At 36.6% G+C, this 14,476-nt stretch overlaps 1 protein-coding gene across 1 annotated transcript; it reads left to right on the top strand.

Moving 5' to 3' along the window:
* Positions 1 to 7,917: 7,917 nt before the first annotated feature.
* On the top strand, positions 7,918 to 8,238 carry LOC132608159 (uncharacterized). The gene has a single exon (XM_060322236.1). It carries the CDS (start codon positions 7,918 to 7,920, stop codon positions 8,236 to 8,238), a length of 321 nt encoding a protein of 106 aa, XP_060178219.1.
* The last annotated feature ends 6,238 nt before the right edge of the window (positions 8,239 to 14,476 follow it).

Raw genomic sequence — 14,476 nt, 5'->3', positions numbered from 1 at the left:
TACCATGAAAGAGATTAATTCCGTGATTATTCTCCTTGATGAAATTGGTAAATATACCATAGTTACAATGTCCTATTAGGATACAAAATATACTAACCTAAATTAGAAGATTTACAAAATATTCTATGACTACATATTTACATTATCTATCAGTTTTCACTAATATTTTTGGCTTTTTGATGCCACAGAAAGAGGATTCTGGGTACTACCCGAAGTTGGTATTGAGTAAGGGAAAAGAATTCAGTATCCTTGTGAAGATTGATCGAAATTTTGCAACAGGAGGTTCAAAAATGAATTTGATAGCTGCGGAGATACATGAGGTTGAAAAATTAATTGCAGCATATAAAAGCGACGTTGAAACACTGATAAAAAAACAAAGGACCAAGAGGACCAAGAAGGTTAAAGATAACAATGGAGAGCCCCAGCAAATGACCGATACGATCAATCCGCTAGCTGGTGACATACCTCATGATGAAACCAAAAACACTGCAGATGAAATAGAGATTGAAACCCCAATAATAAAGCTAAGAAGCAAGAGGACCAGGAAAGTTAAAAATACCAATGCAGAGCACCCGATGATTGATAACACGAATCACATAGCTGCAGAGATACATAAGGTTGGAAAAGATGTTGGCCCGGCCAAAAGTGAGATCGAAAGGCCGATAATAAAGCTAAGAAGCAGGAGGACCAGGAAGATTAAAGAAAAAATTGCAGACCAACATCCAATGCGTGTTAAAAAGAAAGTAGAAAAGAAATAGTTACTACATTTTCTAATAGACTGTCTTTTGCTATTCTCTATGTCTAACTACCGATGTTGCTTATCTCCCTAATATCAAAAAGTTAATTTACTACTGTCAACGAGCAACTTCACTGGACATCGGTTTACTAATAAAGCTACTTTCTCATATCTGATTGAATGACATTTAGTGATTTACTCATCAATCAGTATCTTGTCATTGTTTCTTCCATACAGATCACCTACACTCTTTTCCGAAAATATAAACTCCATACAACTGAAAAAGGCAGCAGTACACCCTTCTGAAGAATGAAAAAAGTCCCTCATCGGTGGTTAATGAGATGGGTGGTCTCCTTATATGGACTTGGGCAATCCTCCCCTCATAAGCTAGCTTTTGAGGTTGAGTTAGACCCATGATCCATTTCTTTATATGGTATCAGAGCAGGACCCATCTCACCCGATGTTAGGCCCCCAAATTAAATTGCCCACGCTCCAGATGTCCAGCCTTAGGCGTGAGATGGGGTGTTGAAGAATGAAAAAAGTCCCTCATCGGTGGTTAATGAGATGGGTGGTCTCCTTATATGGACTTGGGCAATCCTCCCCTCATAAGCTAGCTTTTGAGGTTGAGTTAGGCCCATGATCAATTTCTTTACACACCCTACACTATAGGTATTTAATATCTTTATTTGTTTAATATCTTTATTTGTTAATTGATCAGTGGAGAAAAATGTTACTACCGATACCACCATGTAAGCCTGTTAACCGGGTTAACCGGAACCGGACCGGTAACCGGTTAGGGAACCGGCCGGTTTCCAGTTTACCGGTTTGAAACCTCAAATCGGAATTGGTCCGGTTCAAAGTCTCCAAAACCTTTTTTGTTTTGTTTTTTGTATTTTATATATATATATATATATATATATATATATATATATATATATATATATATTAGTATATTGTAGGTATATTTACATATGTTATACAAGTTTATAAGTAAAGTTTAAATATTTACTGACTAACAGGCTAACAGCAAGTCAGCAATACAAAATATACGTGTATACATATATATATTAAGTTATATGCTTAAGTTATAGTGTTATACTACATATACCTAAAATATAGTAAGAATATACGTATATATATATATATATGTTTAAGTTATACTTATAGTATACTATACATTATAAGTATATTCTTAATATATTTTAGTTATTTTTCAAGTATATAACTTTCTAGTTTTTATTTTTAATATGAACACAAGTAAATAGAAGAAAGCTCAATGAGCCATATATTTTATTCATTCTTGGATAACATTTATTTGCAAGTTGTAGTTTTTTTTTAAATTGCAAATAATACATGAGTTGTACAGAAATAGTAGAATAATAAAATCACCAATTTTGAACAATTTCGTTAATTTCCCCCACATCATATTCGGTCATGGAAATATCTTCAAAGTCTTCCATTTGGTCCCGTCCACTAGCTATCAAATCTTCAATTTCTTCCTCTTCGCCTTCCTCCGCTTCTAAGTTTTGGTTGCGTCGCTCCGATCTTATCCAATCGCGAATGCACACTACTACTTGCAAGCTAAAGCCGGATAATGAATGTCTATGGTTTTCAATTTGCTGTCTTCCTTGGCTAAATGCGCTCTCCGAAGCCATGGTTGATACTTGAACCGTAAGGATATCTCGAGCCATTCTTGAAAGTACCGGAAAACTTGCCTTGTACTTCTTCCACCATGCTAAGACGTCCAAGTCATCCAGTTCCTTGATATCTACATTTGGCTGCATCAAATAAAAGTTATATTCATCAAAGTTTGCAATACAAGAAGAAGTTGGCTGTGAATGTAAAATTTTTAAACCCGACAAGCCCTTTTTGCTACTCTGAGAAATAGTAGGGCGTGGAGCAACGGGTGTAGCACGTTCTTCCAAACTAGAATAATGAGTAAAAACTTTTCTAAACTCATCATCAATAGCGAGTTCGGCTTCAGCTAAAGATGGTTGAACTCCCTCTTCAATTTCTAAAAATGAATAAATTTGACTAACCAAATTTTTAGTATAAGACACTTTTAAACAAGGATTTAAAAGAGAACCCAATATAAATAAAGTTGGGATGGGAAAAAATACTTCTTAAATTTGATTATTATTTCAAAAATAGCCACTTGATAACCGGGTTTATATTTATACTCTTGTAAAACTCTAGCTATTTCCGCTAAGTAGGCTAAAATTCCGGTTACCGTGGGATAGAATTGTCTAGAAAAAGCAAGAGTTGCATTATAAAAAATTTCTAAGAGTTCAACACATTCTTTAACATCTTCCCAATGCGAAAAATTTAACCAATTATCACTATCAGTATTTTATTTGTTGTGAACTTGTTGTATGGGAATCCTATACTCATATGCTTGTTGTAGCATAATGTAAGTGTAGTTCCACCTAGTCTCAATTTCTACTTGAATTTTCCTAGGTCTAAGGTTATTTTCCACACAAGCATTCTTAAAATCTCTAATTCTTCCCCTATTAGCATTACAAAAAAGAAACGCAACCGCATCTCTAATTTTTTGAACAGAATCTTCAAAATGCACAAGACCATCTTTAAGAATTAAGTTTAAAATGTGACAACTACATCTTACATGAAAAATATTTCTTAACGGAGGGTTTAGTTCTCTTTTTATAAGACCTATTGCCTTTGTATTATTAGAAGCATTATCTAAAGCAATACAAAGTGTTTTTCTATAAATGTTAAAAAATCTCATAATAGTAGACATTGAATCCGCTAAAAAATTTCCATCGTGACGACCTTTTCCTTCATCATATAAAAAAGCTATAATTCTTTTTTGCATAACCCAGTTGTCATCAACCCAATGACATGTAATAGCAAAAAAATCTAACTTGTTAAGACTGAGACCCAAATTAGCTGTATGACAAACATTACAATTTAAAGAATTAAATACATGGCGCAAATAAAATCTATATTTTTTAAACAAATCTATAACATCGGCTCTACAAGTACTTCTAGGAATACCCTCAAATAACGGATTATAACAACGTTGAATGTAAGTAACAAACCCCAAACCCGAGGGAAAGGAAAATTGTAAACAATCATAAGCTACCATTTTAGCTATTTCTACACGCTCTTTTTTCTTGTCATACTTAAAATTTCTACCGGTTCGTGGGTCTATCGTCATTTGAATACCCCCACATTTGAACCCGTTTGCTCTCCCCAAACATCCATATATATATGTTTGCTTCTCATATGACCATTTAGTGTACCCGTTCCACCATCCTTACCAGTTCCTTACTTAAAACTAAATACTTGTCCACATAGGGTACATGTAGCTGATTGGTTTTCCCTATTCTTAGTCATAAATTTCCAAACTTTAGCTGTTGGCTTACGAGTTCTAGGCGGTTTGTCTTGTGTATGTGATTGTGCAGAACATGTATGTCCTATGGGATTTTCGGGGGGTTGTGTTTCATCATCATCATTATCTTCATTAAAAGTGTCGGTAAAATGTTGTTGCATTGCCTCATGACCTAAAAGTGAATTATTTCCACCAACATCAATACCTAAATTAGGTGTTTCTTCCACAAATGTTTCCTCATTAAGCCCACCCCTAACAATACCACTACTACTACCGGTACCACGTCTAAATCTCTTTGCCATTATTAAATAGAATTAGTTTAAATCACAATTAAATAAATCACAAGAAAATAAATTGCAACAAATTAAATTGCTAGAATTAAATTGCGTAAATTAAATTGTGAAAAATAAAGATAGAGTTGGAACGAAGGTACCAAATTGCCGGATTAATTTCCAACAAAGTGAAGACGGCTAGAATTGTAAATCCACCAAAGCTACTTCGGATTGTTGCAAAATCACCAACTCCACCAACAATATTATAATTGTAAAATTAATAATTGAAACTAGAATAAGACTATAATATTTATTTGAGAGAAATTTAAAGTGGCTAATTATTGCAAAGTAACTATAATTGAGAGATTGAGATTTGAGAGAAAGAGAAGAGTGAATTGGTGTGGATTAAAATGAAAATGAAGAAGGGTTTATATAGGGTTGGGGAATGGGTTAAAGTGTTAAAAAAAAAGTCTGGGGGGTTGGGGGGGGGGGGGGGGGGGGGGGAATTAATTTATGGCCGTTTGGCAATGGCCATTTTTGCAAATGGACCATTGCCAAAGGTCCAATAACGTCCATAAGCCCAGCACCGCAACGGCTATATTTAATTTTTTATTTTTTTTAATTTCACCGGTTTAACCGGTCCGATTCCGATTTAACTGGTCCGATTCCGGTTAACCGGTTCCGATTTCAAAAAAATCAGAACCGGACCGGTAAGAAATAAACGGTTAACTGGAACCGGTTAACCGGTTCCGGTTTTACCGGTCCGGTTACCGGTTTGAACCGGTTAAACTGGACCGGTTGACACGTTTACCACCATGTTATAGATCGGTGGAAAATTACATAGGCTTTCTAGGAGACTAGGAGACAGGTGTCATCAACTACCTTAAATTGGACTCTGGCAATACCTAAAATGTTAAACGACCAACATCGAGGTATATCTAATATGTTAACTCCTAACGCTGGTCAAAATAAAATCTTACACTTCTTCTCAAATTATATGACAGGCGTTAAAGGCAAATCCATCGCTGGTGGATGCCAAACTCAACAACATGCCAAAGGAACAACAAATCAGACACCAAAACAGCCAAGCTATACATGTAAGATCTCATACGGTTTGTGACCAAACTGCACCCTTGACAATACATGTCTTATCTTTTTTAAGAAGTACTACAAGTTAGATAGTATTATATTACTAACAATAACAAACAATTGTATGTCGCCAAATCCAAATGACTAAAAAACCAGTAAAATAATATGCTTTTATAGTTTCATGTTGTTACATGTAAATTAAGTGACTTGTGTTTCTATCATTACTATAATCTGATGCTTATAAATACACGTACCAACTACGTATTAAATATCGTATGAGCATTATCTACCCAACGTAATCATTTCCCTTGGCATAACAAATTCAATAGGTGACAAAGGAAAATCCCTTATGTATACCAACAGAGATGATGAACATGTCAACCACCCAACCAATGATGCAAGTTACACAGGTAAGATCTCATATATTGCAGGAAAAATAAAGATTGATACGTGGCTCATGATGGGTCACCACATTCTTTTTTCTTTTTTTTTTCTTTTTATTGTGGGACCGAACCCAATGGGTCATCACATTCACATACACACGTAAACACGAAACATATACGTTTGTGACTAAATAAATAAATTGTTGTCCTAATTATAGAGAAAAAGCAATTGCTTAGCGCGTTGCGAAGGGTGGAAAAATATATAGTATCAACCCGGCCGATAATAGATCTACAAGTTGAAGAACTGCATTTGAAGAAGCAACCTAAAGTTAATTGGCTATTTAGAGCTTTATCTGAAGAGACTGAAGCTGGAGGTAAATCAAATGAAAAACATATTCATATATCAGATAACTTTTATATTTACTACCTTTTTGAAATCAGTAATTTAAAGTATCTCCGACCATATATATATGCAAGAGGTTTGGCTTACAACTTATCATTATCACAGGTTCATGAGTTGAAAATGGTTCCGGATTGCATTTACTGTGCCGCTAAAAGGTTTCAACATGAACCTCCAACATTTTGTTGTGGAAACGGATATATCAAATTGGCAAGCACTGAAGCTCCTGCAAAACTATATGAAATGTTTGTGAAGGATACAGAAGGCGCTATTGAGTTCCGCAAAAAGGTCTGCGCATACAACAACATCTTTGGTTTTACATCATTCTGGGTTACCCTTGATAAGGAAATAGCATCTTCAAGAAAAGGAGTGTACGCTTTTAGGGCACAGGGTCAAATATATCACGATCTTCCATCATTGGTACCACATGATAAGAATCCCTGTTATTTCCAGCTATACTTTTTTGATACGGACAACGAGTAGTCTAATAGGAAATAAAAAGTAAAAGAGGGTAACTTGTCAGACATAACCATGAGAAAGATCAAACATATAATGGATGGAAACCCGTATGCACAAATCTCTCGCCAACTAAAAGACCATTCCACCTTTTAAAATCTCCAACTTCGAATTGCTGCAAATGCCTCTCTGGATCAACGAGTGTACAACACACCCTAAGTAGATCAAGTTGCAGCAATTTGGATAGAAGGAAACAATCCAAATATACCTTTTGAGCGAGAGATCATTGTTCACAAACATTCGGGGAACATACATAGAGTCAAGCACTATTATGGCTGTTATGATCCGCTGCAACATCCTTTAATTTTCCCAAGAGGCGAAGGCGGGTGGCATCAAGGAATAAGGAAGCAGAACAAAAGACAACATCACACAAGCAATGACCATGCCAGAACTCTCACCAATGATATTCCAACATTTATATCAGCAGATGCAATATTTGTCAACGAGGACCAAGGTAACGTGTCACACTTTCGGCAACATTATAGTTACATTACACTAACATTGTTCAAAAGTTAAAAAAAAATTAACAAAGAGGGAATATATTGTACTGTGGTAATTTTGATATGACTTCTACTCATTCAAGCTATTACCAACAAGCCATTATGATTAAGAGTTGTACTACTACAATTGTGGATTCCCTTTCGACTCTGTTGCATTCACAACCTAATGATTAAATTGGCGGGGTATAAATGTGTGGTTTGTTGGTATATTTCAAACAACCCTTAAAAAATGACATTGTCGAAAAATAATGAGGATCAGAGAGGATCAAAATACTGCTGCTAGGAATGTAAAGACAAGCCAATACAACTACAACATACATATATCTGAATACAAAACACATCTGAGAATAGGCCATAAGTTTATCAATTGCAGAAACTTACACTTTTCTTTTATTTAAATTTTATAACTAACATACTATTTTAATAATATTACTAACACTTGTAGATGTGCACCGCTAGACAAAAGGCGCGGTTTCCTCTAGAGAGTATTACTGTTGTAAGTTACAAGTACGGGAAGGAGAGAGGACCATAATACTGCTATGTGGAAGATTACTGCAACAATTTGTGGTTGACATGTACATAAAACTTGAAACAACTAGGCTCGAATATTTCAGAAATGAACAATCAAATTTTAGAAGAGAGGTTTATCAAGGTATTGTTGATAGCGTCATGGCGGGAGAATACAGAGGAGATAAAACTGGTCAAAGAATACTACTTCCGGCATCTTTTATTGGGGGCCCAAGAGATATGCGAAGGCGGTATATGGACGCAATGGCTTTGGTTCAGCATTTTGGAAGATCTGATCTTTTCATAACAATGACGTGTAATCCTGATTGGGTTGAGATCCAACGAGAACTGGGCGCTGGTCAAACTCCTCAAGATAGACCCGACTTGGTGACAAGAGTATTTAGAGCGAAATTGCAGGATCTAAAAGACCAAATTTTCAAAAAAGAATATTTGCAATTGTTGCGGCACATGTATTTGTGGTAGAATTCCAAAAACAAGGACTACCACACATACACCTTTTGCTCATACTAAAAGAAGGCCACAATATTAAATCTGCAGATCAATATGACCAATTTATTTCTGCAGAGATTCCTGACAAATCTCAATATCCCATTTGCATGAATTAGTAGTCAAGAATATGATGCATGGTCCATATGGGAACAAGAGCCCAATAAATACATGCATGCAAAACGGCCAATGCAAATATCATTATCCCCACCCTATCAGCAACAAGTCAATTCAAGCAAAGGATGGATAACCTATTTACAAAAGAAGAAGTGATGGAAAGACAGAGAGTGTGCGCGGAATAGAAATGAATAACCAATGGGTTGTGCCTTATTGTCACACCCCGATCTTACTAGGGTGTGATGGGCACCCGGCCCCATATCCGGAGCCGAGCGAACCCGCTGACTCTTATTATATAGATCATCTTTTGAACCTCTAAGTCAAGTACACATAATAAAGCTTACTGAAATATTCTTTTTGTTGCTTTCAAATCAAATAAAAGCTATAACTGCGTAACATTTATATCATAATACAAACTGACTCCCGATACCCACGACTCTGTCTGCAAAGTCTCTAACTTCGAACAAAGCGTCATAGCACATGTACTCTGACTCGGTAGCACTCCAGGACAAGTGGAGCCTACCAACTCCGCTGGAACATCTCCTATGCTAGCTTCAACTCATCTGGGTGTACCTGCGCGGCATGAAACGTAGCCCCCGAAGAAGAGGGGTCAGTACGAGCAATGTACTGAGTATGTAACGGATCAATAGCAACATAGTAAGAGATGAACATACGAGTATTAACTGTATAGGAATATAGTGCATATCATAATAAGAGATGAACATACGAGTATTAACTATATAGGAATATAGTGCATATCATAAGATAAAGGAGTAACCTGTACATGTGAGTGCCCCTTAGGGCGGATGTCATGCATGCTTATCTAGTCATAGCATATCATATCATATCATATCATATCATATCATGTCATATCATGTCATATCATATCATATCGTATCGTATCATATCATATCATATCGTAGCGTATCATATCATATCATATCATATCGTATCATATCATATCATATCGTATCATATCGTATCGTATCATATCATATCGTATCATATCATGTCATAGCGCCGAAATACGTCGGCTCGCCCATATATCCCGCGTCCGGGCATCCCGCATCCGGGACGATATCATGTCATACAGTGCCAACTGATCAGGTGAATAGCGTCTATAGCGCTCTGCCCTTTTCCCATCTTCTCCATATACATATACATATACATATACATATACATATATCAACGTCTATAGCGCTCTGCCCTTTTTCCCATCTTCCCCATATACATATATATAGCATGCATGAGAGCCCAAAGAAAATCATGTATCCATCGGAGTGACGTAAGGTCGGTAACCTCCGATTATATTATGGAATGGTCATGGGTGTCGTGTCTCACCTTGAAGGGACTAGTATTATAAGGCGAGACTATCAATGAAGAGTGTCATCATGAGAAAACATAAAACAGGATCATAAGGCATCGTTTCATATACTTGGAACCTTTAAAGTAGTCATTATCCATAATAGAGTTGAGATGTCAAGAAATAGTTTAACCTTTTCATATTGTCATATTCATGGTAGGAACATATCGTTAACATATTTATCATAGACATTTTCTCATATTTGACTTCATCGTTGTCATTATAACATCATATTCATCATCTTAGTCATAAGAGTTTCCTATCTCTTAAAACTTGGTTTTCGGAAAATATGGGCATTTTGAAGAAAAACAATTATGAACTTTTAGGAAAAGACTTATACCTTGAAGTCATAGACTTATAGCTTTTGCAAGTAAAGAAAATATATAAAAAAAACATTTGAGACATTACGACTTGAGGATCATGCCTTTGGAAGAAAAGGGACAAGCCTTAACATACCTGTGCCACGCCTTACTAGCTACGCTTATTCGTCCAACTTGTTAATCTACATGCAAGAAGATTGACATTATCGTTAGATTCATTGACATATACTTGTCTTAACCTTTCAAGTACATTCACTTATGGTCTGCCGAAATTTCGGCAGCACCTCCCCTGTAAATACACCATCCCCGAGATTCCAACTCGGCCAACTTTAAATCAACAACAATCCGGGAATTCAACCCGGCCAAACTATCAACAATACTAGCAATTATTCTAGCAACACTTCAACATCCAATTCAATTCAATTCAATAACTTTCAAAACAATTTAATCAACATACTGTTGACACCCAATTTTGTCCCTCTTTTATTTTTAGCTTACTCGGATTTCTAAATTTACTGACAAGCTAAATACTTTATTTTCACTATTTTTTTTCTTTCTTATTTATTATTATTGCTACTGTTATTTTCAACATCGCGAGCATTACTTTATCGCAGATTTTAAATGTCCATCATCGTTTCATTTTTTGGGTTTGGAATTGTTAAATTAATTACAAGACAATACTTTATAAAATCTTTATTTTTTCTACATATTAATTATTAATTGTCTTTACATAGTATATGTTGCATTAAATTAGAAGCCCAAGAATAATTAAATAGAGGAGAAAGGATCAGCAATTTTCACCTCATAAACAATTTCTCGGAAGTATATCAATATTGGACTCATTTTGAAGCTCGTATTTTAAAACGACGCGCTATAATTTTTATTTCGTCAAAATATTATTTTAAAAGGGACAAATTCTTGATAATTCTATTTACCTTTTTTCCCTATTCCATAAAAAATAAAATAAAAAAATTTAAAAATCCTTCTCAAAGTTTCCATCTGATTTCTTTCTCCTTTTTCCTATTTTTTGGGTTCCACACGTAACTTTTCATCTTAATTTCTTCCTTCTTTTCTTTTTGGGGCTCCACATGTTTCCTCCTTTTTGACTTCATTTTCCCTAAATTGCTCATTCTTCCCCAATTCAAACGACAGAATCCTCTTTCTCTTTCTTTTCCCTCTTCTTTGTCATCTTCTCCTTCTCTCCATCCCTCACAGCTGCACACCCCTTTCTCTCACGCTCCCTCCACCTTTCCTTGTCCTCTGCTCCTTGCCTCCTTCCACTCACCATCTGCTCCCACACGCTCCATACCTCCTTTCCTAAACCCGAATCTAAACCTTATAAGGAGGCTGGTCTTGAAGGTTTTCAGGGGGATTCTTGACCTTTCCACTACGTTTTAGTCTCATCTTTGTGCTATCTCTACTGATTTTTTTTTAGTTTTGGAAAAGGGGGAATACCATTTTTCGTTTTTCTTGACCTCAGTTTGTAATCTCAAAACATTATTTCTGTTTGGTTTCTTTTATTTCGAGTTCGAGTATAAAGGGGATTTTTCAGATTTTTGAGGACTGAACGTTTTCGAAGAAAAGGAATCCCTACTCCTTTTTTTAATATATCTGGCTTGATTCATCAAAGAAGGGATACTTTACTACCTTCAACATTTTCTACTTTACCTACTCTAAATCTGGGATTCTTGTTTAAATTCCATTCTGTTTTGGGTTCGTTCGAGTTCGAGCGTAGATTCGAGGCTTCGACATCCCAGTTCATTGCGCGAAAAACAGGAATCTCCAATACGTCATACTTCTAAATTTAACTCTCACGGGTTAAAATGGGGTGTGACAGCTTGGCGACTCTGCTGGGGACTCACTTAGGTTCTAACCATAACGGACTTAGTTTAAATAGGTTTTGTGTGCTTATTTTAATTACTTTATTTGTTTTGTTAACTGTTTTTACATGCTATTAATTGTTTGCTTGATATAAACTGTTTGTTTGATATATACTGTTTATGTGTTATTGCTTTGATAAACTGTCATTCCGTTCATATTTCTTCCACTCCTGGAAAACTCACACATATTCACACACTCAAAACGGCTTCGCGGTTCGCGCCCGTTCACTACTAAATTACCCCTTTAGTTGGATTGATCTTGTGGATTTAGTCGATCAGCGGTGCAGTCGACGGCCACGGACTTTCCACTCCCAAGTTGTCCGCTTGGGAGAACCTTGTGTCATAGGAAGCCAACTCTTAGTCAGCCTAAGATAGAGCTAAACCAACACCCTTTATTAAGAACATACATTTCATGACCTAGGAGGTTTAATACCCTTGGTGTATTAAATCCATTAGATGACTTTACCCAAACGTCCAAGCGGGTTCACGACCCCAAGTGACACCAATCATACTTTATGTGCATGTTTGAAGGATAACTGTGCCTAAATATTGACTATTTGCTTTAATTAATTAAACTTTAGGAGGGAAGGATGATTAACGTTTCTATGACAGGTATGGATTTGCATTGGAGTACAACAAATGATGAAGATCAAGGACATCAAAAATAGAAACTAGAAGTTAGGCACAGAAATTTTATTTACTTTACTTAGATTAGGAAACACTTCTTGTTGTATTCATTTGATATGTAATAAATGTTACACAATTTTTTGTACTTTATTTTTGGGGAAATAGAATCTGTTTAATTAATCAAAGCAACAGGATGACATATTATGGCACACTTTACCCTTCAAACAAACGTTAGGCCTACCTCTGGCACAAAGAGGTCAGATGCATATTAGGACGCGTTTTTTTTTTATTTTTTTTATTTTTTTATATAATCGTTTACATCTGTTTGACAACTCGTTTGACTCTCTTTGATAAATTATTTGCTACATGCCTTACTTGACTTTACGTGATCATGACTTTACCTAGATATGTTCATGAAACTAACATCATCTATACTGTATGTTTATTTTATCTTATTCCCAAAACAGAGAGTTGATTCGTGTTGACACTCAATGGCCGACCATCCTTACATCACAAGGTCAAAAACATCATCGTTACCTCAACGCAGCTGGGTTGTTCAAGGAAAGGCAAATATTACCGCACCTATTTCGACTGGTCCGGAAAACATCATGGTTTCTAATGATCCCCCTGAGACTTCTGAACATAGCAATACTATCCAACAGGATGAACATATCGCCCGCCTAACTCAAGAGATTGAGGATCTACGCAGAGAACTGAATCGGGTTAGAAACATGATCAACTCATCTATTACACTCCAAAGTCCGCCTCCTGAACCTAGGAACGTCACACCAAACCCGCCTCGTTTTCCATCACTTGAATCTCCAGCCCCTGAACATTTTCCTCCGCAAAACACTATACCTACCCACAACAACTTACCTCCAACCTGCACTACCCATGCTACTCCTGATCCACCACCCGTCAACCCACCAAACCAATCACTAGGTCATACTCCTTACATTCCTTTACCCATCAACACTAACCCACCACCTACAATTACTCCGCTAAAACAAGCCATTACATACTCTGACCATCCACAACAGCCTTTCTATCCTTACCACTACGCCAAACCCTACCAAGTTCCACTATTCCATTACCCTGTCTACAACACCCAAGCAAACTATTGCCAACCTAGAGCACCTCACTATCAAAACCCACTTTTCCAAGCTCCCACTTACCAAAATCGACCACATACCACACATAAAGTCCGTCCAAATCCTGTCATAAAAAACACCCGTAATTATACTCGGTTTGCTGAACCTTTGGCTCAACTATTTGAAAGACTGAAAGCGGCAGGCGTGGTACAACCTATTGAAGGAAAAATTCTCAATCCTATTCCAAAATGGTTTGATAGTTCCAAGCATTGTGCATATCATTCTGGAGTTCCTGGGCACGCCACTGAGGATTGCTATGGCCTCAAAAACAAAATCGAAACCTTGATTAAGGAAGGAGCGATCCAGCTCACTGGAGCTCGACCCGATATGGATCCCCATCCCTTTGCCTACTCACGAAAACGCCAACGTGAACATGATAATTATCGAAAAGTTAAGAATCGGAAGGAGACCGTTGCGCCAATTGGAAAAGATGGAGAGAGGCATCTCATCAATGTTCGTTGTGCCTGTGGGGATGATCCGAAAACAAGTGCCAGTGAAGATTGCTGCAACAACTACTGAGACACCAACCATCCAGGGTGCAGAACCAGGAGAGACTCTGAGGAACTGGACTTGTACTCCGTCCCTGACTCGCCAGGAGTCTTGGTAGACTGAACATGTAGTGAACTTGTTTTCTTTTATTGATGCTTGAACCGTACCCAAGATTTTGTTTGTTTTGCTTCATCTTGTGGAGGCTTGAATTGCAAAAACTATGAATGCATTTCTGATTTTCCTTAATCATCTATTTTCTACTTTATT

The sequence above is a fragment of the Lycium barbarum genome, chromosome 8 (genome assembly GCF_019175385.1).
Source record: "Lycium barbarum isolate Lr01 chromosome 8, ASM1917538v2, whole genome shotgun sequence".
Lineage (NCBI taxonomy): Eukaryota > Viridiplantae > Streptophyta > Magnoliopsida > Solanales > Solanaceae > Lycium > Lycium barbarum.
This window is presented reverse-complemented; position numbering and strand designations above follow the sequence as displayed.